The following is a 23,458-nucleotide window of genomic DNA, read 5'->3' as shown; positions in this document are numbered from 1 at the left end:
TGGGATGAACTATCAGAGTTGAAAAAGGAACAGGTACGCACAGCCATTCATGGAATCATAATGACTGAGTACCTCCGTGCTAATGCAGCACCCAGAGGTCTCTGGGTGAACAACGCCCCACGCATCTTTCTTCACGATCTGGTTTTCCGAAAGGATTGGTCTTCCATTTCATGGAAATGTACAAGAGACTATTTAGTCCTTATCATTAAAACAGCTACCAGACTCACCGAAGAACTCATGATCAAGATCCAGACGAGTGAAACTAAGCTAAAAAACATGGTACATCTCACAGTGTATAAGAAAAGACTAGAGGAAATTAATAAAGAGATGAGTGAAACCGGAGACTACATAACACAAAACAAAATCCAAAAACTTGGTAAGGATTTAAAAAAAAATTCAATGGAAAGAATGCACCCATACAGCACAGAAGACTATAAAGTCCCGGAGGACAATTTTGATCACAATTCGAGCTACTCCAGCGCAGGTTCCTCCTCTAATGGTTCAGACTGGAGTGGTGAAGAGACCTTCACACCTAGGAGAAATAGAGGACAATACAGACGCCAGAATAGAAGAAGACCTAACAATTGGTTCAATCCCTATTTTGGCGTTCACATCCAGCTCCTTTTCAGACCTTCAATCCTGCCTTTCAAGGTTGGGCTAGCCCTTTCTTCCCTGGACCACCATCAATGGGCATACCACCACCACCGAATATGAGCCAAAATTTCACACATAGACCCCCATTTTTAGGGAGAGGCCAGACCAACACCAGAACAAGAAGAAAAGGGGTAACCTGGGACGATCAACAACGCCAAGTACACACCAGGAGTATGACCAACACAAAACAAGGGACCAACGCAACGACCTCATCTTCAACTTAACCAATATGTCTCTCACAAAGGAACAAGTTGACGTTCTGAATAAAGGCCTAAGCTATGTCCCTACCCCACCCTTGGATGTCTTCAAACTCCAATGTGAGATTGCTGAGTTCTGTAGGAAGTTAAAACTAAAAGCTTTCTTCAAAGATCAAGAAGATTTCTTGAGTGACGGCGACACCAATCTACGCCAGAAATCCATCTTTTGTCCTCTCAACCACCAGGTCCCGGTCGAAATTCTAGCCTTTGAACAGGCTATTATGAAAGAAATAGAAGGCCTCAAAGATCTACAAAAAAGACCCTTCATGAATATATCCAATGCCGAACAACAAGCATTGGATTCATTACGAAAAAATGGAGACCTAGTGATTAAGCCCGCCGACAAGGGCGGGGGGATTGTACTGCTCAGCACAGAAAGCTATGACCAACAATGTTCTGACCTTTTATCAGACAGGAAATTCTACGAAGTGATCACGGTTGACCCAACAGAACGCTTACAAAGAACTATCACACTAATGGTGGATGAAGCTGAAACAAACAATTGGATTTCGAAGACCGAGGCAGATTTCCTTCAGGCCCGGACACCAAGGATGCCGTATTTCTACTCGCTTCCGAAGATTCATAAGGAACGAAGACCACCCCCAGGAAGACCAATCGTCTCGGGGATAGGATCTGTTTTGGAACCTCTGTCCCAGTTTGCGGACCATTACCTGAAACCCTTGGTACAAAAGACACCTACCTATCTCAAGGATACGAAAGACCTCCTAAACCTACTGCAAGACCAACAATTTGCAGGAGATAAGATGCTCCTAGTGGGTTTAGATGTAGAGAGCTTATATACTAGCCTTCCACAGAAAAAGACACTGGACACCTTGGAAGATCTACTATTCAGTCAACAATGGGACCATAAGACGCCCAGACATTTTATTCTTGAATGTTGTAGACTGGCGCTCACCGAAAATCATTTTGAATACAATAACATCATGTACAGGCAATGCCACGGTACTTCCATGGGGAGTACATTTGCGCCGAGCATGGCCGGACTATACTTGAGTGATTTCGAGACCAAGAACATACTGAGTCCGACTAACCCTTTTCGTGAGCAGATAGTTTTCTGGAAACGTTATATCGATGACGTTCTGTTGATCTGGGAAGGGAATAAAGAAACCCTCATCGACTTCCATCATTGGTTGAATACCAGAGATGAATGTTTGAAATTCACCTACTCAGCCAGTACCCACACTCTGGACTTCCTAGATGTCACGTTATTCATCGATAACAATACTATCCAGACAAAAACCTTCTTTAAACCTACTGCCAAGAACAGTCTGTTGTCATTCAAGAGTTTTCATCCACGCCCAATGAGGGAGAACTTACCATATGGGCAGTTCCTCCGTCTACGACGAAACTGCAGTAACATCCAAGATTATAAGGAACAAGCTAAAGATCTCTGTAACAAATTGCAAAATAGAGACTACCCTCAACATACCATCAAGAAAAGTCAAAAGAGGGCCAGAAACCAACAAAGGGAAACCCTCATGGAAACAACAGTGAAAGAACCCACAAAAGATCTTGTCACCTGCGTGAGCACTTACAGTTTGGTATCTAATGAGGTCAAAAAGATAATTAATAAGAATTGGAAAATCCTCACGTCAGGCTCTCTGAAATGGCCAAAACCAAGATTCTCAAGTAAACGAATCAGAAATCTGAAAGATATGCTGGTACATACCAGACCACTTCCAAAACTGAGCCTGGCCACTACTTCTAGCCTCTGGAACTACACACCAGTAACCAGACATTACCCTTGTGGTTCCTGTTCGGTTTGTTATCTCACTGAAGCAACCAAGACCTTGCAACTACTGCCAGACCTCAAATGGACTATGAGGAGCCACACTAACTGCAACACTACCCATGTGATATATATGATCACCTGCCCTTGCAGACTACGTTACATAGGTATGACCTGCCGCAAAGTCAAGATCCGACTCTGCGAACACAAGAGTAATGTTAAGTGTAAGAAAAGTACAACTAAGATGAGTAGCCACTATCTTGAGAAAGGTCACACAGTTGATCATCTGCAATGGGTGGTTCTAGAGACACTAACCATGAAAAATGTCAATGCAGAAAGCATCTTGTTCGAAAAAGAGCAGAGGTGGGTTTACCGCTTGCGCACACATACTCACGGATTAAATGATAATATCCCGTGGCTGAGCATCAAGAGATAAGTATTTGACAGTAAATATCACATGGAGAACTTGTAAGAACAATATTCACATGGAGAACTTGTAAGAACAATATTCTCATGGCGAGATCTGAAACCATATCACAACTGAAGTAGTCATCACTAAGCATGCAGTACCACACTCTGCATGTGGTTACTTTACTTCGTTACTCCAATGATGAAAGTATCAAATGATGACAATTGATACCTCTTATGTCAAAATACAACGACACTACATGTTTTTTAGGAGCGTACCAGGTGTACGAAATTGCGGGAATCCTTTTTCCAACCCAACCATCCGAGGCTCAATCGCTGTGGAAAAGAATGGGATCTCCGCCCACCTTTTGCCCATTTTTTTCATTTTTTTCATTTTTTCATCTCAACCACAACAATAATCTGATTGGTGCAAGCAAAGTATTACCCTATGGAGTACAGCTCTGTGAATACACATCCCTGTAGATATATGGAGTACTCATGTAGTGCTTACATTTATTGTATTAATATTAGCGAAACTATACCCTACAGTGGATAATCATAAATTACAAACACTTACGAAAAAATATAATTTGGAGTTCTAATTACGTAGATACAACCAACTACGGGATAGAGGAGTGACGCCAGTCCCCTTTTGTTGTCTATGAACGTTCCCTTTATTTTTTGACCCGGTTACGATGTGCAACACACCGGGTGGAGAAAAGCAGTGACAGAACAAGTCACGTATTGCCGCCGAAAAGGTACTGTTCCGAGTGCACGAGGACGCCGATGAAAAGACGTAAAGTATTTGAATTCTTAATTCCTTTCTTTTCCCTTTAAAGAGCGGGCACAGCCTATCCCATTTGATGTAACCCTCCGAACGAACAATTAAGGTATTCTTTCCTACATCTAATGCAAAACGCTCTAAATGTCTCTTTTTTTCTATTTGTTTCTATGTACGCTTTTGAAAAAATTATCAAGGTTGGCTTCAGGGTCAGTTTCCCTCATTTACATTGACTAACATTTAGATATCGTTTACTCTCATATCTACACCACCCTCCTTTGTTTTTCATAGAGAGACTGGGCATGGGAATTAATTGGTATATCCATCTCAAATGCAACTCGTTTTTCTCTTTCAGTACCCGCCCACTGGCCCTTTCATTTATTACAAGAGATAGAGTTACCAGTATAGCGATTTACTCCCATACTAACAACTCTCTCCTCGACTATCCTTGAGAGACAGGGTATGTAAGTCAACTGACCAATTGATCGCGTGCACTGCCCTGCTTTACTCCCTCTGTACTTATATTAATCCCAATAGGAGACAGACTGTAGTATAACATATGAGAACTTATCTGGGGGCGCGAAATCTGAACGCCATAAGATGTCACTCATGTTATTATTTTTATTTCTCTTTCATTACCAAGAATCTAATGTCAAACTAGGGACACTTTACCTGTTACGATTGAGACCTATTGATGGGCGCGAAATTTGAACGTTATTCTCATTACCAAGAACCTAGTGTCGAACTAGGGATACGTTACCTGCTCGCAATTTCATAATAATTTTTTGGGGTTGCTGTGTTTTTTGTCTTCCAACTTGTCTTGTAACCTTTTCATGTTAGAAGGGAGGGCTGATTTTGCCGTTACTGCATTTGAATGAGTATGAATGGCCAAATCGGCTATGTTACATGTAAAAAGTATTGCCATGTTTATAATTTGCTACGACAGTTGATGTCTCGAATTTTGAACATCCTGACAGCATACATATGGACTGTAATCCTAACATTTCCTTCCTCTTTTTTCACCCCATACTTTATTTATAGATATAGGTTCAAATTGAACACAGACAATTTGGTGAAACAACGGTACTCACCTATTTCACGAGGGAGATTCCTTGCAATTAGAGAGTCCCCTACACATACACTAGGGTCCTGATGAAAGCCTATATGACCCCTCGGGGCATGAAAAAAGGCTGAAACATGTCGACCTATTTTCTGGACACATATTTTTAGTGCACTAGACCCTAAATAGTCTGCTCTGTGCACGATAAGTAATTTTTAAACGTACTCGAATCCAGTCTTATTAAAATTATAAACTGGCTCTTTCGAGTCTTTTAATTTCCCTATTTTTCACTCACTGTATAGCACTTCACCAAACACCTAACACGGTTCTCTGATCACAACTGAAAAAACCAAAGGAATTACCTCCGGGTGGAGGAAGCATTCATTAACCCGATGATGATGCTGTCACGTTGTAAAGTAGCGGATAATCGAACATACCGCTAGAATTCCACCTGTGAACCAACACGTGATTGAGGGTTTCTTAACAGTACTTTGTACTGTAGCTATTAACCCTGGTTCTTTCAGGACCTGTGATCCACTCTCCATTGATATTTAAACGTTGAAGACAAAGAAGCTGAGTGGGTCATACCCCTTCTTTCTCCCTCCTTTGATTTATACATGCCTTGTGGGTGTAATCATGAGCCCCAGTCGTGGCTGGCCTTCCTGGCGGAGAGAGCTGCTGCCCTGTGGGTGTAATCAAGAGCCCCAGTCGTGGCTGGCCTTCCTGGCGGAGAAAGCTGCTGCCTTGTGGTGGCCATGGCTGGAACCAAGACTCACTGTATGTTTTACACCGTGATGCCAGACTTTCAGAGTTTCAGACCATGAGAGTTTGCAGAGGGCCGGCTAGTATGTATTCATCACAGGTGCTGAAGAAATAGGATCTTATCACCCTCATTCTGATGACTTCCTTTGCTGCAGCACATCATCTTCAAAACGAAGTACTTCTGTATGAATCCTTCCCAGCCTGCACCCCTGCCTCCCTGGATGACATGTCTACCACCTCTAGTGGCTCTCAGCACGCCAGCAGCCAGAACTCCATCTGACTGGAGATGAAGAAGGGCAAAACAAAGGCTAAGAAAGTAAAGCAACAGGGCGTCTCTCTTTATGCACACAGAATCTGGAACAACATTCCTCTATCTGTTAGGCATCCATCCCCCAAGTAGGTAAGAGCTGAAGATGCACCTCTTTAAAGGCAGTACATCAAACACACCACATTCGGTGCCCAGCTACCCCTCCAGGCACTCGTTGACTGTATCTCTGAACCTGACACTCCAAGGCACTCGTGGACTGCACCTTTGAACCTTGATAATCCACAGGCACTCGTGGACTGTATCTTTGAACCTGGACACCTCCAGACACTCATGGACTGTATCTTTGAACCTGTACACCTGCAGGCACTACTGGACTGTACCTTTGAACCTGGACACCTTCAGACACTCAACTGTACCTTTGAACCTAGAGATCCCCATGCGCTTTTTGACTGCATCTTTGAACCTGGACACCACTAGGTGCTCGTTGACTGTACCTTTGAAACTGAAACTCCCAGACGCGTGTAGACTGTACTCTTGAACCTAGACATCTCCAGGCACTTGTGGTCTGTACCTTTAAACCTGGGCACCTCCAGTCACTCGTGGACTGTACCTTTGAACCTGGACACTTCCAGGCATTCGTGGACTGTACCTTTGAACTTGGGCATCTCCAGGCACTCGTGGACTGTACCTTTGAACCTGGACATTTGCAAGCACTCATGGACTGTACCTTTAAACCAGGACACTTCCAGGCACTCATGGACTGTACCTTCGAACTTGGGCATCTCCAGGCACTCGTGGACTGTAACTTTAAAACTGGGCACCTCCATGCACTCGTGAACTGTACCTTTGAACCTGGACACCTCCAAGCACTTGTGGACTGTACCTTTGAACCTGGACACCTCCAGGCACTCGTTGACTGTATCTCTGAACACTCCAGCACTCGTGGACTGCACCTTTGAACCTGAACATCTCCAGGCACTCTTGGACTATACCTTTGAACCTGGACACCTCCAGACACTCCTTGACTGTGCCTTTGAACCTGGGCGTCTCCAGACACTCATGGACTGTACTGTTTGAACTTGGACATCTCCAGGCGCTCGTGGACTGTACCTTTGAACCTGAATACCTCCAGGCGCTCGTTGACTGTACCTCTGAACCTGGACATCTTCAGACACTCGTTGACTGTACCTTTGAACCTGGACATCTCCAGACACTCGTTGACTGTACCTTTGAACCTGGACACCTCCAGGCACTCGTGGACTGTACCTTTGAACCTGGGCGTCTCCAGACACTTATGGACTGTACCTTTTGAACTTGGACATCTCCAGGCGCTCGTGGACTGTACCTTTGAACCTGAATACCTCCAGGCGCTCGTTGACTGCACCTCTGAACCTGGGCATCTCCAGACACTCGTTGACTGTACCTTTGAACCTCGACATCTCTAGACACTCGTTGACTGTACCTTTGAACCTGGACATCTCCAGACACTCGTTGACTGTATCTCTGAACCTGACACTCCAAGGCACTCGTGGACTGCACCTTTGAACCTGGACATCTCCAGGCACTCTTGGACCATACCTTTGAACCTGGACACCTCCAGACACTCGTTGACTGTACCTTTAAACCTAGGCACCTCTAGGCGCCTGCGGACTGTACCTATAAACCTGGGCATCTCCAGGCACTGGTTGACTACCTTTTAACCTGGACATCTTCTCCTGAGCCTTAGAGGAAGAGGAGGAGTTATCGCCCGTGGCCATCACTGTTGTTGGCGCCGCACGCCGTTGTGGCCGCTGCGGCTCTATCGTCCTTCAGCTCCGGCTTTTGTCGGTTTTCAGCTGCAGCCTTTCGCCACGGTCGCTGCCGTCATTATCGCCGCCACCGCCATGCTGACAGCTTAGCTACTGTTAGCCACCATTCCAGCACTGCCCATTGCGGTGTATCGGAGTGACTGGACAGCTGAGCGGTGTAGCGGACGGCCCGTGGCGGCTTGTGGGCGGCGCTGCCTCAACTAGAGGTCAGTGCATTGTGGGCGCTGACTCAGCTGAACAGTGGAGAGGCGGACGGCTCGTGGTGGCGGAAGAGCAGTGCTGCCTCAACTAGAGGTCTGTTCACGGTCAGCACTTGGTGTGCGCTGATCCTTGCACCTCTCTCAGCCTGCTAACTGCTCAGGAGCGGAGTGGAGCGAGGGTGCGGGAGAGTGGCCAGGCCAAGGGGAGGTGGAGAGAGCTGTAAGAGCCAGCTACCCAGGACTTGGCACTGGAAACGGGACACAGCGGGCAAGCAAGTGAGTAGTTGAGTGAGCGAAGAGCAGGTTGAGGGAGTTTGGGAGGCTAGAGGGGGTGACCAGCCCAGTGTGACACCTGGGGGGGGTACTTTTGCACCAGAGCTGTTATTTTTGCTGTCAGGTTTTCGCCCTAGGCGCTTTAGGAGCCTGGTCTCCATTCTGGACACTCTGCAATTCCACTCACGGCCCGGCCTGGGCACTGAGATAGGGTGCCAAACTAAACAACCAAATATTCAATCAAACATTGAAACATTTAAACATCCAAAGTAACCCAAAAAAAAATAATAACAATAAATAAATAACTAATAAGGAAGACTGAAGGACGAGTTAAAGGAAAAAAGAACAAAAACAGAAGGGTGAACCATGAGGTCGGGAAGAGACAGAGCGCCTTTCCCTCCAATAAAAAGGAAAAGGAAAACACAAGGAACGACGGCCAAAAATAACAAAGCAAAAACTGAGGGGGAGGGTCAAACTTTAATTTTGCAAGTTTTTCCAATCTTTGCAAGAACAAACAATGCACCAAGCAAGATTGGCTTCTTAAAAGATCCAGTAGGAACAATGCTCACGAATCAAGAGGGAAAAACCCATCTACCAGCACCAATCACTCCAATAAAGAAGAGAACAACAAGAGACACACAAACCAAGGATACGCTTGAGCCAAAGGCCTCAAATGACTCAAATGAAACAAGAACGTCCATAGGCTTAATCGAGGGTCTGCTAAAACTAGAACCAATGGAACAACAAAATACTTCATGGGGGTCCATAACAGACTTGGAGCTTATTACATCTAGAGAACAATCTCCGCAAGCCAATGAATTCCAACAAGAGGAGTCCGACAGTATACCTTGGCAAAAAACTCAAGAACACTCAAGAAGTATTGAGGCTCAACAACCAATTGAGGTACTGGTAAAAATCATTAATCAAACATCAAAGCAAGCACACCATTTGGAGGCAGTTCAAAACATACAGGCACCAGAAAAAAACACACACACATTTTAATACCACCACCACCATATCAGTTGCTCAAAGGCACAAAGCTGTGTCAAAACCCCGAGACAAATGATTCAGTATTAACAACCAATACAGCGCCATCAATTGACTCAGGAACCATATGGGATATTTTCTTTAAAACATCACAACTTACTTTGGAGGCATTGAACTACAAATCAAACAAGATGGACGTTCAAGTAGATCTGCTAAATATCATGGCAAATGCAATCACAGGGATTGATAAAAAATTGGCTAACCTTAACTCCCTAGTCATGCGAGCACAGGCCTACGCAACCACACTAAATATGGAGTGTGCCTGTTGCCCAACAACTGACAAATTAGCATCGATCCCGGAAGTTTTGACCACTCTCATTGAGGATTTAAAAATTAGAGTAACCAACGACAACCACAATAACACGCTTGTAGGGCCTCAGCACAACGCTATAAAAGAGGAACCAAGAAAGAGCAGCGTACATACAGACTCAGTACTTAACAATCAACTGATAGCCAACACAGATGAACCTGACAAGACGCATGAAGAAAAAATTAAGAAAACAAAAGAAGTGCGAAAAGACTACACAAATTGAAAGAAGTTGGAGGCAGTCAACATACATCTCAAACGAACCAGTAATAACACCAGTTCAAAAACAGGACCTGCAAATTAATAAAAAACTATATCCAATCTTTAGCAAACCGCCTAAAGTAAACATACAGTCCAGAGATGGTCCTGCAGTGGTGAAAAATTACAACTGAAGTAGCTACCCGAGAAATACAGGAGAAACTTGAACAAGTGGAGGTAGCAAATAGGGACACACCAGATACAAAAGAAATCTGTTTGGACAAAATATCAAAGGAGAACCCCAAAGACAAAATGGGGGAAGGAAAGAAGCAACCTCCGGTTGTTACACCTAAGGTCTCAGGAGAGAACCAAACACCACCATAATGCAACTGGCAACAAATGCCATCTTGCCGACACAAAGAGACGCAAAATTAAGCATCTTCCAACCTCTCTACAAATCAAAGGGCAAGCATGACATCTTAAATAGGGGCAACTTGCTAAGGCTTCTCCAACATATACTATCACTGTCCAGTATAACAAGTGTAGATATGGTGAGTGTTCACTTCGAACCAAAGGACGAAGATCCTACCCAGGAAAATACCGTAGTGACCTGGATAAACCATCATATTCCAGAAGCTGTGTTCTTGGAAAAAGAAATCTTCAAAAATTGGGGGATTAAGTTCATGATACCCGAGTAAGAAAAATACCCGCTAATCTTACTTGGACCGTCAAATACTGCCAACCACACAAAGAAAGTAAAGGAACAGTCCCACAGTATTTTGAAAGGTACCTTGACTATACAACTAGATCGGAATTTTGAAAACCTTATTATATCTGTTAGAACAGAGGAGGACAGAAACAGAATAATAAAAGAGGAGGCACCCTAGAAAACACGATTAAGGGAGAATAATAAGGGGAACAACAGTGACACTCAGAGCAGCACTCATCATACCTGACGTAAAAGAACTCATAGTTGATTTCTCGGGGGACCCACGAACGCAGCCCGAGACAAAATTGTCAATAGCGGTAAACACCGGTACATCAGGGCCATTTCAAAAGACACCACACAGCCTTAAACTTGTCTCCTGGAATGTGGCAGGTTTACGAAAAGCCCTGAAACAAGTCACAGCAACAAACAAACTGCTAGAGGGAGATATTATATGCCTTCAAGAAACCTGGGCTACAGAGCCGGTACACCTGGAAGGATATGCTGGCTTCCACAAATTAGCCACTAAACACAACCGCCACGGAAGACCATCAGGTGGGATCTCGACTTTTGTCAAACAAGCAAAAGAACTAACAGTAAGGATTATAAACACGGACTCAAACGTGCTGCAGGCACTTTCAATTCAAGGAAAAAGGGCCAACGAAGACTGCGCCTCACTGCTTTTAATAAATGTATACTTAAACGCATTAGGCCAATCGAAATTAGAGGCCACAAAATCTATGATCACAACAATACAGGAAATTCTTTATACACACGGGTCGCCGGCGAAAATGCTTGTGGGGGACTTCAACTTGCACCATTTGGGAACAAAGCAGTGTGAAAGGAAGCACCTAACTAGCGCTGAAAGAACTTTTAACAATTTCTTATTAAATTACGACCTCAATTCAGTCGAGAACCTATCAAAAAGCTCAGACACAAACAACCAAAGGATAACTACATTTAGGAATTGTTCCACAATCGATTATATTTTCTTATGCAACCAACTCGCATTCAAGGTTAGAAATTTTGTAATTAAAGCAGATGACACTAGCGATCATGGATTACTACAGGTTGACCTGAACATCACAATTAAAGAACGGGAAAAAATAATTGCGGTAGCCCAAGGCATTGAGGAACATGCCCTGGTGAGAAGAATAAAATGGAACAAGCATCAGGTGACGGCATTTAAAGACTGGAAAGAAAGACAAGAACGCACAGGCAATCACTCTGGGGTTGAGCCCAACATGGAAAATTGGTCAGAGTGGACCACTGCCCTGAAAACAGCTTTGAAGAAAGGTGAGCCCAAACCAGAAGAGAAAACTACTGTACAAACCGCGCATAACAACACAAAACTGAGTGATATTACTCGCAACCTAAACAAGGCAAAAAGAGCACATAAGATCGCAGGTTCAAAAAGAACACTGGACAAGCGCAACGAACTGCACAAAGAGCGGAAACAACTGCTTTGGGTGCTCAAGCAAAACAAGCTTGATGAAGAATGGATCAAGATCCACGAGCTAACAAAACCCCATAAACATCGACAACTCTGGCAATATATAGCCCAGTTGGATAATGATAAAGTAGATCGGCGTAATTCGATACACGCTGCAGCATGGTTGAGACGTGTCAGCAATTTACGTGGAAACGGAAGGTTGCATTGAAATTGGAAGGACCTTGACGGCCACACAGCAAGTATATACAACGTAGTGGAACCTACTAATGTACTTGTGAACAGTGACCACGATGCAACAGCTGTTAAAGGAATAGTTAAAAAGATAAGGAAAGATGGGACAGCAGGTCCCAATGGCCTACCCGGTGCAATGTTTAGGGAAGATCCAACATACTGGGGGAGTGTCCTACCCAATATCCTACCGAATGCCGACTACAGGCTAAGGTGCCAGACTCGTGGCGCGGGTCAATCTTACAACCCATATACAAGAAGGGCGATATACAGAACCTAAAAACTACAGATTAATCGCCCTTCTAGACATCGAAGGGAAAGCCTACGGAAACACCCTGTTGACAGAACTAAATAGATGGGTTGAAGACAATGAAATTCTCCCACCTTATCAAACAGGTTTCCGAAAAGTCTGTTCGACAATCGATAACATCATGGCCATATCTTACTTAAGGCAGCAAGCCAATGTCAAAAATAAGAAACCAGTCTTTGCCTGCTTCATAGATTATTCAGCAGCTTTCGACGGGGTGCCACGCTGCAAGCTTTGGTCCAAATTGCATAATTGGCAAATTCCATCCGGCCTCCTCAACGCTATCATCTCGTTATACAGCAATACTTGGATCAAAGTTAAATTAGCAAACAACACCACAACAAAAAAGTGCCTTACAAATCTAGGCCTAAAACAGGGTTGTGTACTTGCCCCAACACTTGATCAATCTATACACAGCGGATCTGGGCAAGAGGCTCCACAATGCCAACCTCGCAGTCCCAAAAATTGGAATCAATAAAATCCAAATTTTACAATACGCGGACGACTTAGTAGTGATGGACCACACAAAAATAGGACTACAAAGGGGGCTGGATGCTCTAAATGCCTACAATCAGATCAATGAATTAACAATAAATCCAGAAAAGACCAAAGTATTGATCTTCGGGAGTTGTAAAAAAAAAAACACTCCTCAAATGGCACATGGGCAAAGAAACAATAACTGTTTCAAAGTCTTATAACTATCTCTGGTGTTGGCTGAGTGACTCGGGCAAAGCAACTTTGCACCTGCACAAAATGAAATCTAAAGTAGAATCTACAATCTATGCTTTGTGTAAACTACATGAGAAAATGCAGAGCCCAACCACCATCCCAATCAGAAAGGTGTTACAATCGAAAATAAGGGCAAACGCGGGGCACGCACCGCAAGCATTCCTGGGTAAAATGATCACAATGATGGAAAAAGCACAATGCCGGGCGTACAAACGCATATTTAAACTACCCAAATACACCCGCAATAGCGGGATCCGACTGGAATTTGGACTGGTGCAACAGAGTAAAGAATGCTTGGGGACGCACGCAAAATATTATTATCAGGTACTCAAAGCTCCGTAAGGGAGCCTGAAGAGCATGTTAAAACCCATCTATGGAGGACCTCCTGATCCATGGCAGGTCTACGTGCAGGAAGCAGCGGAAGCCTTAGATTTGGCAACTCAGAATTGGGGACAAGAAGCCATAACCTACCCGGCTATCAAGAGGGCAATTAACAAACAATGCTACCAACTGTCAAGAGAAAGTCATCTAGCGCACTTTGAGAGTGAAAGTGGTGACTGATCGCTACATACATGGGGTGCAAATCCCAGCCTTACCTTCATCAAGCCTTGGGGAGAAAGGCCCTAAAAAACATTCAGTGGGCCAGACTAGTGCCTCTCCCGATAAGAGAATTAAATCCGGGGCTGGAAAGCACTTGATCCTAAAATCAGCTGCAGAATCTGCAACTTCAAAACAGAGTCATTACTACATCTAATGTGCTGCTGCCCGGGTCTGTTACCACTCCGTCGGAAGTTACTAAAGCCAATATGGCTACGCAAAGGAGTTCGGACAGTAACAGAAGCTGTTGTGGCTCTATTTTCCTGCACTCTAGTGACCGACCTGGCTAGACTTGGGAGATCTATGGAGGAAGTGCGTCCCAGACTTGTGAAAGCATAAGAGCGCGCCAACTGCAAGAACACAGACTCGCATGGGACGGACTAAGACACACCTCCGACATTAGGCTTCACACATAATTAACTTATCAATTTTTAAAGTCTTCCGTGTTTCATTTGTACTTTCTACGGAATGAAATTGGTTATAATCGTAAATGAATCTCTTTTAGGTTTTGTTTTTAATTTGTTTAGTTGCATTGCAAATGGTTTTAAGTAACTGTAATAAAAAATAATAATAATCAAATCACATCTTCCAACTGGGTTTGCACTATACAGATATCACCTTTGTGCATACTTTTCAAATGTATGCACCATTCCATTTTTAATATGGGGAGAAGGGTTCTTGACTTTGCCAGACATGTTGGTGGCCCGCACCCCAGGGAGAGATGAGAGTGGCGGGCAGAGTAGGGACGCCTGTCTCTCCCTGGCAGATATGACTGCTGCACCTTCGGGTCATAAGCTCAGCGCTTTGCTGTGTAGGAAGCCTTGTGCCATGCAGTGTGCCCTATAAAGCCTTGTGGCGTGCATCTGTACAGTCATACATACACTCCTAGTCCAAGACTGTGGTCCATGCACTCACAGCCACACTCTACCCCTTGCCAAGGGCAGTATTCGGACCCTGAACGTTTCATGCGAGGCCACTCGGTAGGCGACAGTACAGGCTGCCACTACTTCCCAAGAGGCCCAGTTTTACAGACCGTAACAGCTAGGCCAGCTAGTGACCTTGTTCGTACTCACATCTGGATGCGCGCCATGCTAGAAAGCGCAAACATCTGGAACCCCTTTCTCCGTTCCCATGCCCTCCCCTGGCCCCATCTGCCAGAGTTCTTGGCTCTTTCCTGCTGCCACCTGCGACTGCTGCCATACCAAGGGAGCGGAAGGCATGCAGAGGAAGAGGAGGGGGGTCTATATTGCTGTCGGGGGACAGCCTGCGTCTGGAGAGAGTATGACCTGTCCGCCTGGTTCCTAGAGGGTACGAATCTAGTGCTGTGAAGCCCATCCTCAGGGGGAGAGCACCAGTTGCCGCTTGCGGCTGAGGTGCCACGAAATGAATGGGCTCTGGGGTGGTTGCATGTAAAATAATAGAAGGAAATGTGTTACCTTAATGGTCACGATACAGGGCCCAACTGAGATAAAACTATGGGCCTAGGCCTACACCTAGGATGAGGGAGTAGATTATTTCTAATATGATATTTATGTTCAAAAAAGGAATGAGGAATATCCGAAAGTGTGTGTTCTCGTTTTAGAAAATTTAACTTTAAGAGCTATAAACTGCAGAGAGGGTATTAGTGGAAGCCAGCTCTTGACTGCCCAGACAATACATCCAAGTACAGGCAATACATATGCGAGGAATTACTTATTTTATTATAAATTATTTCGGAATGGCCCTGCAGAAAATATCTTCACAGGAGGAAAGGGGATCCGAGGTGCCTTCACTTTTAGGAATGTAAAAATAGATATCGTTTTTAAACTTTAGTCTTCAATACCACTCCAAAAAGGTTTTGCCTCGAGGTAAGACTCCTTCAACCCACCCACCCACCAACCCAAACATTTACTGCTTTAAAGCCCAAAACACTCAGAATTTAAGTGGTGTACCAAAGCACACGAAAATATGATTGTTATAGCCTTTTCTGCTAAAGGACATTTTTCTATGCAGGCTTACTTTTTCCCATTTCGACACGGCACTGCCTCCGCAGATCTTTTTTCGCGTCAGCCTTGTCTGTTCTTGGTCGTTTCTACGCGGCAATTCCCACTGAGGGCGTTTTTCCCCTTATCGCCACATTCACGCCAAGCCTGTTCAACATCTGTCTGGCCTCCTCTGGGCTTTCTAGCGCAGCAAAATGTTGGATTTCAGATCTGCTGGGTCGACACCCAGGTCCGCGTCAAACTTGAAGATGCCGCGCCTGAAGCAGGCCCTCCTGGGAGGATAAACATTCACTCTGCTGAGCAGCGCAAAACCTCAGCTCGTCGTTGGGCCTTCTGAACCCATCTCACCTGGCCGGACTCAAGGGAAGCCGCCACCCCCCCCCCCCCTCCCCCCACCATCTTCCAAGTCCTTCACCCAATAATAAGTGATCCCTGTCTAAGAATTGCCTTCCACTGTTGACCACGGCTTTGAGCCATATCACCCATCTACCCTTCCAAAAATATAGCATTGGCGACCCGGTCTCCCGAATAAGACGTTAGCCAGAGTGTAAAGTGTCTAAACACTGCCGCTCCACTCCAGTGCTTGAAATGGAAAAATAAAAGTGCAGATACTCTGTACCAGAGTACCTGCTTGTTTCCGAGAAGTGCCGGCACTCTACAATTAAAAGTATTGCATTTATCTTGAGAAGTGCTGAAAACCGGACAGTACCGGCCCATTTAAAGCACTGGTAATCCACTCGCATCTGGGATGAGACAGTAGGGCCACTTCAGACCCGCTGTTAAAGCTCTTCGTCGGATTCTGGTAAAGGAAAGGTCATATTAAGACCCACACACCGTAGCGTCATACATCTCTATGTGGTCTAGGATTTCTCAGCAGAGTCTTGCTGCGTCACCAGGTGCCTGAGATCCGTCTCCTTGAACACCTGCTGTTCGCCCCCCCCCCATCCGGCGGGGGAACTTTCAACGTAAATTTAACTGTAGTGTATTGTTCTGGGGGTCAGCGCCCTCCCGGGCACCAAGCGAAGCCGTCTCATCCTTCCAGGGTGGGATCTCCTAGGAGACAGCGCCCTCTGGTGGAACGGCCCTTCATCTGCAGCCGCCAAGGCCGGGCCTGCCAGGTCACTCCTCTAACGGCAGCAGTCTTATCACAAACCGCTGGCAGATGTTGCATGTGCACGGCGGTTTAAGACCCCCGGATTAGTTATCCCATGAAACATTGCAGCATTCTAGGCTCGCACCCCTCCCGGTCAAGTCATCTGTTTGCTTGAATACACTTAGAACATCTCCCTGCGTGAAATCAGCCCCAGCGCGCCCCGCAGCGCCCCCTTGCTCGTGGCCTTGGTCCCGGTTTCTTGATGCACCGGCTCTTCTCGTCCCTGAGTGACTCGTAGGTGCTGTGGGCGGGGCCGTGTCTCGAGGCCCGTTTGTGCTTTTCATTTAAGCGTTGGAAAAAAAACAAGCCTTGGCAGACGCACTGTGGGAACAGGGGCAGAGTACGCGTCCGAACGAGGCGGCGCACTACCACTGATCCCCAAGGGCACCTTCCACCCAGCTGGCACAGCGCTCCGTAGCCTTTGCTGTCTGAATGTTCAGTGCCATGTACTGTGCGTGCGACCAGCGCAGCCCTGGGAACCCTCCATGCCAGTGGTGGAGCTGCGGGGAGGGGGGGATGGGGTGTACCGGCTGGCTGCCCCAGGCGCTGTGAGGCACTGGGCTGGAAGACATGCAGTGAGTGTCTGTAAAATGTCCTGTCCAAGAACTGAGCTTCATTTAATGTAATGTAATGTGTTTTTTGTAAAGCGCACTGCTGCCCTGAGGCGTCGTGGCGCTGTAGACCGCTGGGGAACCCGTCCTGGCTATCCCTGTGAGATGGTCCCTCCAGGGTATCTCCAAGGTGAAACCAGGCATCCCCGGCGTCTGTGGGGGGCCGTTGTGGAGATGAGGCAAGCTAATGCCCAGAGTTGCCGAGTGTGATCCCTGGTTAGAGTAGGCACCGAGGCGAGAATTATCGAGTCCGCTGGCCATGGTCCACGACCCTGCCGCATCGGGAATTGAACCCTGGTCCCGGGCTGTCCTCTGCTTCCGGGTCTGCTGCCTCTAACCAGTGAGCCACACTACTCCACTTACAATGTGCACACTCAGCGACAAGGAGACCCCAGCTCACAAATATTGTGGTCTCAAGGGCCTGGCACCGGACTCGGGGGATCAGTGGCTACTGAAGGTGGGCCATTGCGACTCAGGGTCGGCCATGTCAACTGGGGTGTGCATGGTGGCTCAGGGAGGGGAGTATGCCATGACGACTCTGGGTGGGCCTTAGTAAATTAGGGTGAGCCCTGGCGACTAGGGTGGATCATCACAAGTTATGGTGGGCCATGGCCCTGCAAGGTGGGACTTGACAAGTTAGGGTGGGCCATGGCGACACAAGGTGGGACTTGGTGACTCAGGGTAGGCCATGGCTACTCAAGGTGGGACATGGTGACTCAGGGTAGGCCATGGCGACTCAAGGTGGGACATGTAAAATGTAAATGTGTTTGTACTTGTATAGCGCACTGCCACCCCCAACGGGGGCATCCTGGCGCTTTTACTCATACCGCTGTGGAACCCTTCCTGGCTTTCCATGTGAGGTGTCCACTCCTGGGCACCCCCATGGTGAGGCCAGGCATCCCAGCGCTGATGGGGCCGTTGTGGAGATTAAGCAAGCTATTGCCCAGAGTTGCAGCGTGGGACCCATGATTAGAATAGGCACTGAGGCGAGAATATCCGGTCCGCGTAATTTATAGCCCGAGACCCTGCCGTGACGGGAATCGAACCCTGGTCCCGGACCAGTGCTCTGCATCGAGGTCTGCCACTCTAACCATTGAGCCACACTTCTCCACCATGGAGACTCAAGGTGGGACTTAACAAGTTATAGCGGGCCATGGCGACTCAGGGTAAGCCATGGCGACTCAAGGTGGGACATGGCGACTTGTGGTGGGCCATGGCGACTCACGGTGGGACATGACAAGTTATGGCAGGCGGTGCAAGGTGGGACATGACAAGTTATGGCAGGCGATGACGGTGCAAGGTGGGACATGACAAGTTATGGCGGGCCATGGCGACTCAAGGTGGGACATGGTGACTCAGGGTAGGCCATGGCTACTCAAGGCGGGACATGGTGACTCAGGGTAGGCAATGGCGGCTCAAGGTTGGACATGGCGACTCAAGGTGGGACATGGCGACTCAAGATAGGCCATGGTGGCCCGGGTTGGGCAATGCCAACTCTGGTTGGGGTGGGCAATGCCATCTTTGAGTGGGCCATGGTGACTGGACGTGGGCCATGGTGACTGGGCGAGGGCCATGGTGACTCACAGTGGGCAATGATAACTCAGTGAGCGCCATCGTGATTCAGAGAAGGCTACAATGGCCCGTAGTGGACCACAGAAACTTGAGGTAGGCCACTGTGGCTTGGGCTACACACAGTAGCTCATGACACACAAAATAGAAAGTGGATGAACTGTGGTGACCTTGGTGGGCTACCGTGCCTGAAGCTGAGTCATGTTGACTCGGGGAAGGACACTACGCCACAGAAGGGGTACATTGATTTAGAGTGGTCCACTCTGTGATTCAGAGAAGGCCCTCGAGATTTGTGGTAAGCTGGAGTGGCTTAGTGTGTGTTATTCAGACTTGGGATGTGCCATGGGTTCTCAGGGAAAAGTGGGGTAAGGGGAAGTATGGTGTGGGAGAAGTGGGGCAATTAAGATTTAGGCTGGACAAGCTGATATGGGGTTAGCACCGAGACTTGGAGTGGGCCATATTGAATCCGAGCAGGCAATAGAGGCTTAGCGTGGACTTTGGTGACTTAGGACACGGTGTCAATCCCCCACAGTGGCTTGTGGAGGGTCAATCAATCAATCATCGCATTTATATAGCGCGCTACTCACCCGGAGGGTCTCAAGGCGCTGGGGGGGTCCGCTACTGCTCGAACAGCCAGGTCTTGAGTTGCTTCCTGAAGGTGAGGTGGTCCTGGGTCAGGCGGAGGTGGGTGGGGAGGGAGTTCCATGTCTTGGCGGCGAGGTAGGAGAAGGACCGTCCCCCTGTGGTGGCTCTTCGGATGCGGGGGACGGCGGCGAGGGCGTGGCTGGTCGATCGAAGCTGGCGTTTGGGAGCGTAGAAGTTGAGGCGGCTGTTGAGGTATCCTGGGCCTTGGTTGTGTAGGGCTTTGTGTGCGTGGGTGAGGAGACGGAAGGTGATTCTCTTGCTGACCGGGAGCCAGTGCAGGTCTCTCAGGTGTCCGGAGATGTGGCTGCGACGGGGGATGTCCAGGATGAGTCGCGCTGAGGTGTTCTGGATCCGCTGGAGTCTCTTTTGGAGTTTGGCGGTGGTTCCGGCGTAGAGGGAGTTGCCGTAGTCCAGACGGCTGGTGACGAGGGCCTGGGTGACCGTCTTCCTCGTCTCGGTGGGGATCCACCGGAAGATCTTACGTAGCATGCGCAGTATGTGGAAGCACGACGAGGAGACGGCGTTGACTTGTCTGGTCATGGAGAGGGAGGAGTCCAGGATGAAGCCCAGGTTGCGTGCGTGGTCTGTTGGTTTGGGTGCGCTGCCTAGGGCGGGGGGCCACCAGGAGTCGTCCCACGTGGCGGGTGAGGATCCCAGGATGAGGACTTCCGTCTTGTCTGAGTTCAGTTTCAGGTGGCTGTTCTTCATCCATTCGGCTACCTCTTTCATCCCTTCTTGAAGGTTGGCTCTGGCGATGGCGGGGTCGTTGGTGAGGGAGAGGATCAGCTGGGTGTCGTCGGCGTAGGAGATGATGTTGAGGTTGTGCTGGCGTGCGATGTCTGCGAGGGGGCTCATGTAGACGTTGAAGAGGGTTGGACTGAGCGAGGAGCCTTGAGGGACGCCGCAGATGACTTCGGTGGCTTCAGATCTGAACGGAGGGAGACGGACTCTCTGTGTCCTTCCGGCGAGGAAGGAGATGATCCACTCCAGTGCCTTCTCCTGGACTCCGATGTTGCTGAGGCGTTGTACTAGGGTACGGTGGCAGACAGTGTCGAAGGCCGCGGAGAGGTCGAGGATGATGAGGGCCGCTGTTTCTCCGTTGTCGAGTAGCGCTCGGATGTCATCGGTGGCTGCGATCAGGGCGGTCTCGGTGCTGTGGTTGGCTCGGAAGCCAGACTGCGAGGGGTCGAGGGATCCGTTCGTTTCGAGGAAGGCGGCCAGTTGCTTGTTGACGGTCTTCTCGATGACTTTTGCTGGAAACGGGAGCAGCGAGATGGGGCGGTAGTTCTTGAGGTCGGTCGGGTCGGCCGATGGCTTCTTGAGTAGGGCGCTGAGTTCGGCGTGCTTCCAGCTCTCCGGGAAGGTGGCGGTGTCGAAGGAGGTGTTGATGATGTCCCGCAGGTGGGGTGCGATGACAGCGTCGGCCTTGTTGAAGACGTGGTGAGGGCAGGGGTCGGTCGGAGATCCGGAGTGGATGGAGTTCATCGTGCGGACGGTGTCTTCGGTGCCGATCTGAGTCCAGGCGCGGAGGGTGGTGGTGGGGGGCGGTGGTTCGGTCGTGGCGTTCGTCGGTAGAGAGCTGAAGATTTTGTGTATGTCCGCGATCTTGTTGTGGAAGTAGGAGGCGAGGGAGTTGCAGAGATCTTGCGAAGGGGTGATGTCGTTGTTTCCGGCGTTGGGGTTGGAGAGCTCTTTGACAATGTTGAAGAGTTCCTTGCTGTTGTGTGCGTTGTTGTCCAGTCGTTCCTTGAATGCAGTTTTCTTGGTGGCGTGGATGAGTTGGTGGTGTTTTCGGGTGGCGAGCTTGAGGGCAGTCATTTTGTCCGGTGTTGGGTCTCTGCGCCAGGTTCTCTCGAGGGCTCGGCAGTTCTTCTTGGAGCTCTTGAGTTCGTCGGTGAACCATGGTGCTTTCTTGCTACCGGGTCTGCTGGGCGGGGTCCTCAGGGGGGCGAGCTCGTCTGCGCAGTCGCTGATCCACTTCGTGAGGTTGGTGGCCGCCTGGAGGGTTACTGTCACAAGGACCCCGTTGGGACATCGGGATTCACGTGGGCCACAGTAACTAAGGATAATCAAGAGGGGCTTAAAGTGGGTCTTTGAGACTTAGGGTGGGGCACAGGCTCTCAAAAAATGTGTAACGAGCTACCCAGCTGCAGCACATTATATACACAAACAACCAGCCATAGAGAGGAGAAATCCCTATGATGAAGCATGCCGCATAATGTGTTGACTGTCCACCAGTAACTAATCAGCAGACATTGGTCATCCGTGTCAAGCACACAGAGGCCACTCCTATAACAGAATGCCCGAGTCTCCAAAATGTTTGTGCATATCTGGCTCTCAAGAGTAAATATATACTGCAGTCTCTTTAAATATCTCCTCTTGCTCTGTACTTTATAGTAGAAACTGATGGCAAAACACCACCCCACTGCTCCTTAATGAATGTCCTTTTTTCATTCACAAAAGAAAGATGAATACAAGGCATTGCCAGAAACCTTGCAACATGGGCGCGCCAGCTGCTGTCGCTAGGTCCAGGCATCTCTAGTTCTCCATCACAAGGTTCTTCGTAGATTCACATAATCGGATTATCCTATTCCCAGTCGCCAAGCTGGTAATCTCAGTGGAGTGTGAATAATTGAAGACTGTGAATCTGTAAAGGATGGACAATGCTGTGCAGTGCTGGGCAGAGCTGTAGTTGCAGGCAATAGACATTTTGTCCTCCATCGCTGGATCTTTCATAGATTCACATCCTTACGACTGGTTATAATTCAAGCATGCGAATCTGTCAATTATTTGAAAGCTGCTGAATTTTTTTGCGGTGTGTCAGTTGTGTCACTCCTGCTTAAGCAACAACTATCATTGCTTTTGATTAATTAAAATAATTACACGTTCGTCCCATGTACCTTAAGCTAGGTTTCAGTGGTAATTCGGAACTTTCACAAGTTGGTGCTTCTCCTAAACGGTGCACCCAATGAAAATATTGCTAGAAAGGCATCGTATCCGAGCATGACCTTTGAAATGGTCATCCAATAAATATGTTTCAAGATGCAAGCTGACGTCATCAACCCGTTGAGCATTCTAGCATGCCTGTCGTTGGTGATTGCTTGTAAAGCAGAAGTGGGGACGGCCCCTTCAAGTTAAACCATGCGTGCATTCACGAACACCCGTTACCCACTTGTTGTTCGTTTCGGCGCTTACTATTGGACATGGGAGCGCGCAGTGAAATTGCCTGCCAAAAGTTTGCAGTCTTTGTAAAAATGTTCTTTTTCTTTTCAGAGACTGGTACCTGAATGGAAATATTCTAATCATAATTGTCAGCATTTTCATCATCTTGCCACTTGCCCTAATGAAACACCTTGGTAAGTTTGTGTTTCCTGTTAATTGCCCAGAATGTATGTGTGCCTTGGAATGTGCTTCTATTATTTGAGCACTTTGAGTGAATGCTTTGAAATGTACATTTGTTTTTACAAATGTCTAGTTGTGTACTGCCATTCATTTGACACTGTCTAACCTCTCGCGCATCATTGGAGTTTCTGCGGGCGCTTTGAAACCTACGGGTGATTTATGCGCCTTATAAATGCCAATACATACATACATACATTCATCCAGGCTGGAGTGACCGCTTAGCAGTGTATTTCTGATGTTTAACTGGCTGGTACAACTGCCTAGTAATGTATTGCTGTTTTTTGCCCACGTATCATCTCGGAA

General features: G+C 47.6%; 1 protein-coding gene across 5 annotated transcripts in view; it reads left to right on the top strand.

Moving 5' to 3' along the window:
• SLC38A5 (solute carrier family 38 member 5) overlaps positions 1 to 23,458 on the top strand; it is a 419,077-nt gene that overhangs the window by 321,273 nt on the left and 74,346 nt on the right. For all 5 annotated transcript variants that reach the window (XM_085629632.1, XM_085629635.1, XM_085629633.1 and 2 more), the window contains one exon: positions 23,027 to 23,109. In XM_085629632.1, coding sequence (XP_085485758.1) covers positions 23,027 to 23,109 — 83 coding nt within the window. The remainder of the gene's footprint in view (positions 1 to 23,026; positions 23,110 to 23,458) is intronic.

This window comes from Triturus cristatus, chromosome 10, assembly GCF_964204655.1.
Source record: "Triturus cristatus chromosome 10, aTriCri1.1, whole genome shotgun sequence".
Taxonomy (NCBI): Eukaryota; Metazoa; Chordata; class Amphibia; order Caudata; family Salamandridae; genus Triturus; species Triturus cristatus.
The sequence above is the reverse complement of the archived record's forward strand: the minus strand, read 5'-3'. Positions and strand labels throughout refer to the sequence as shown.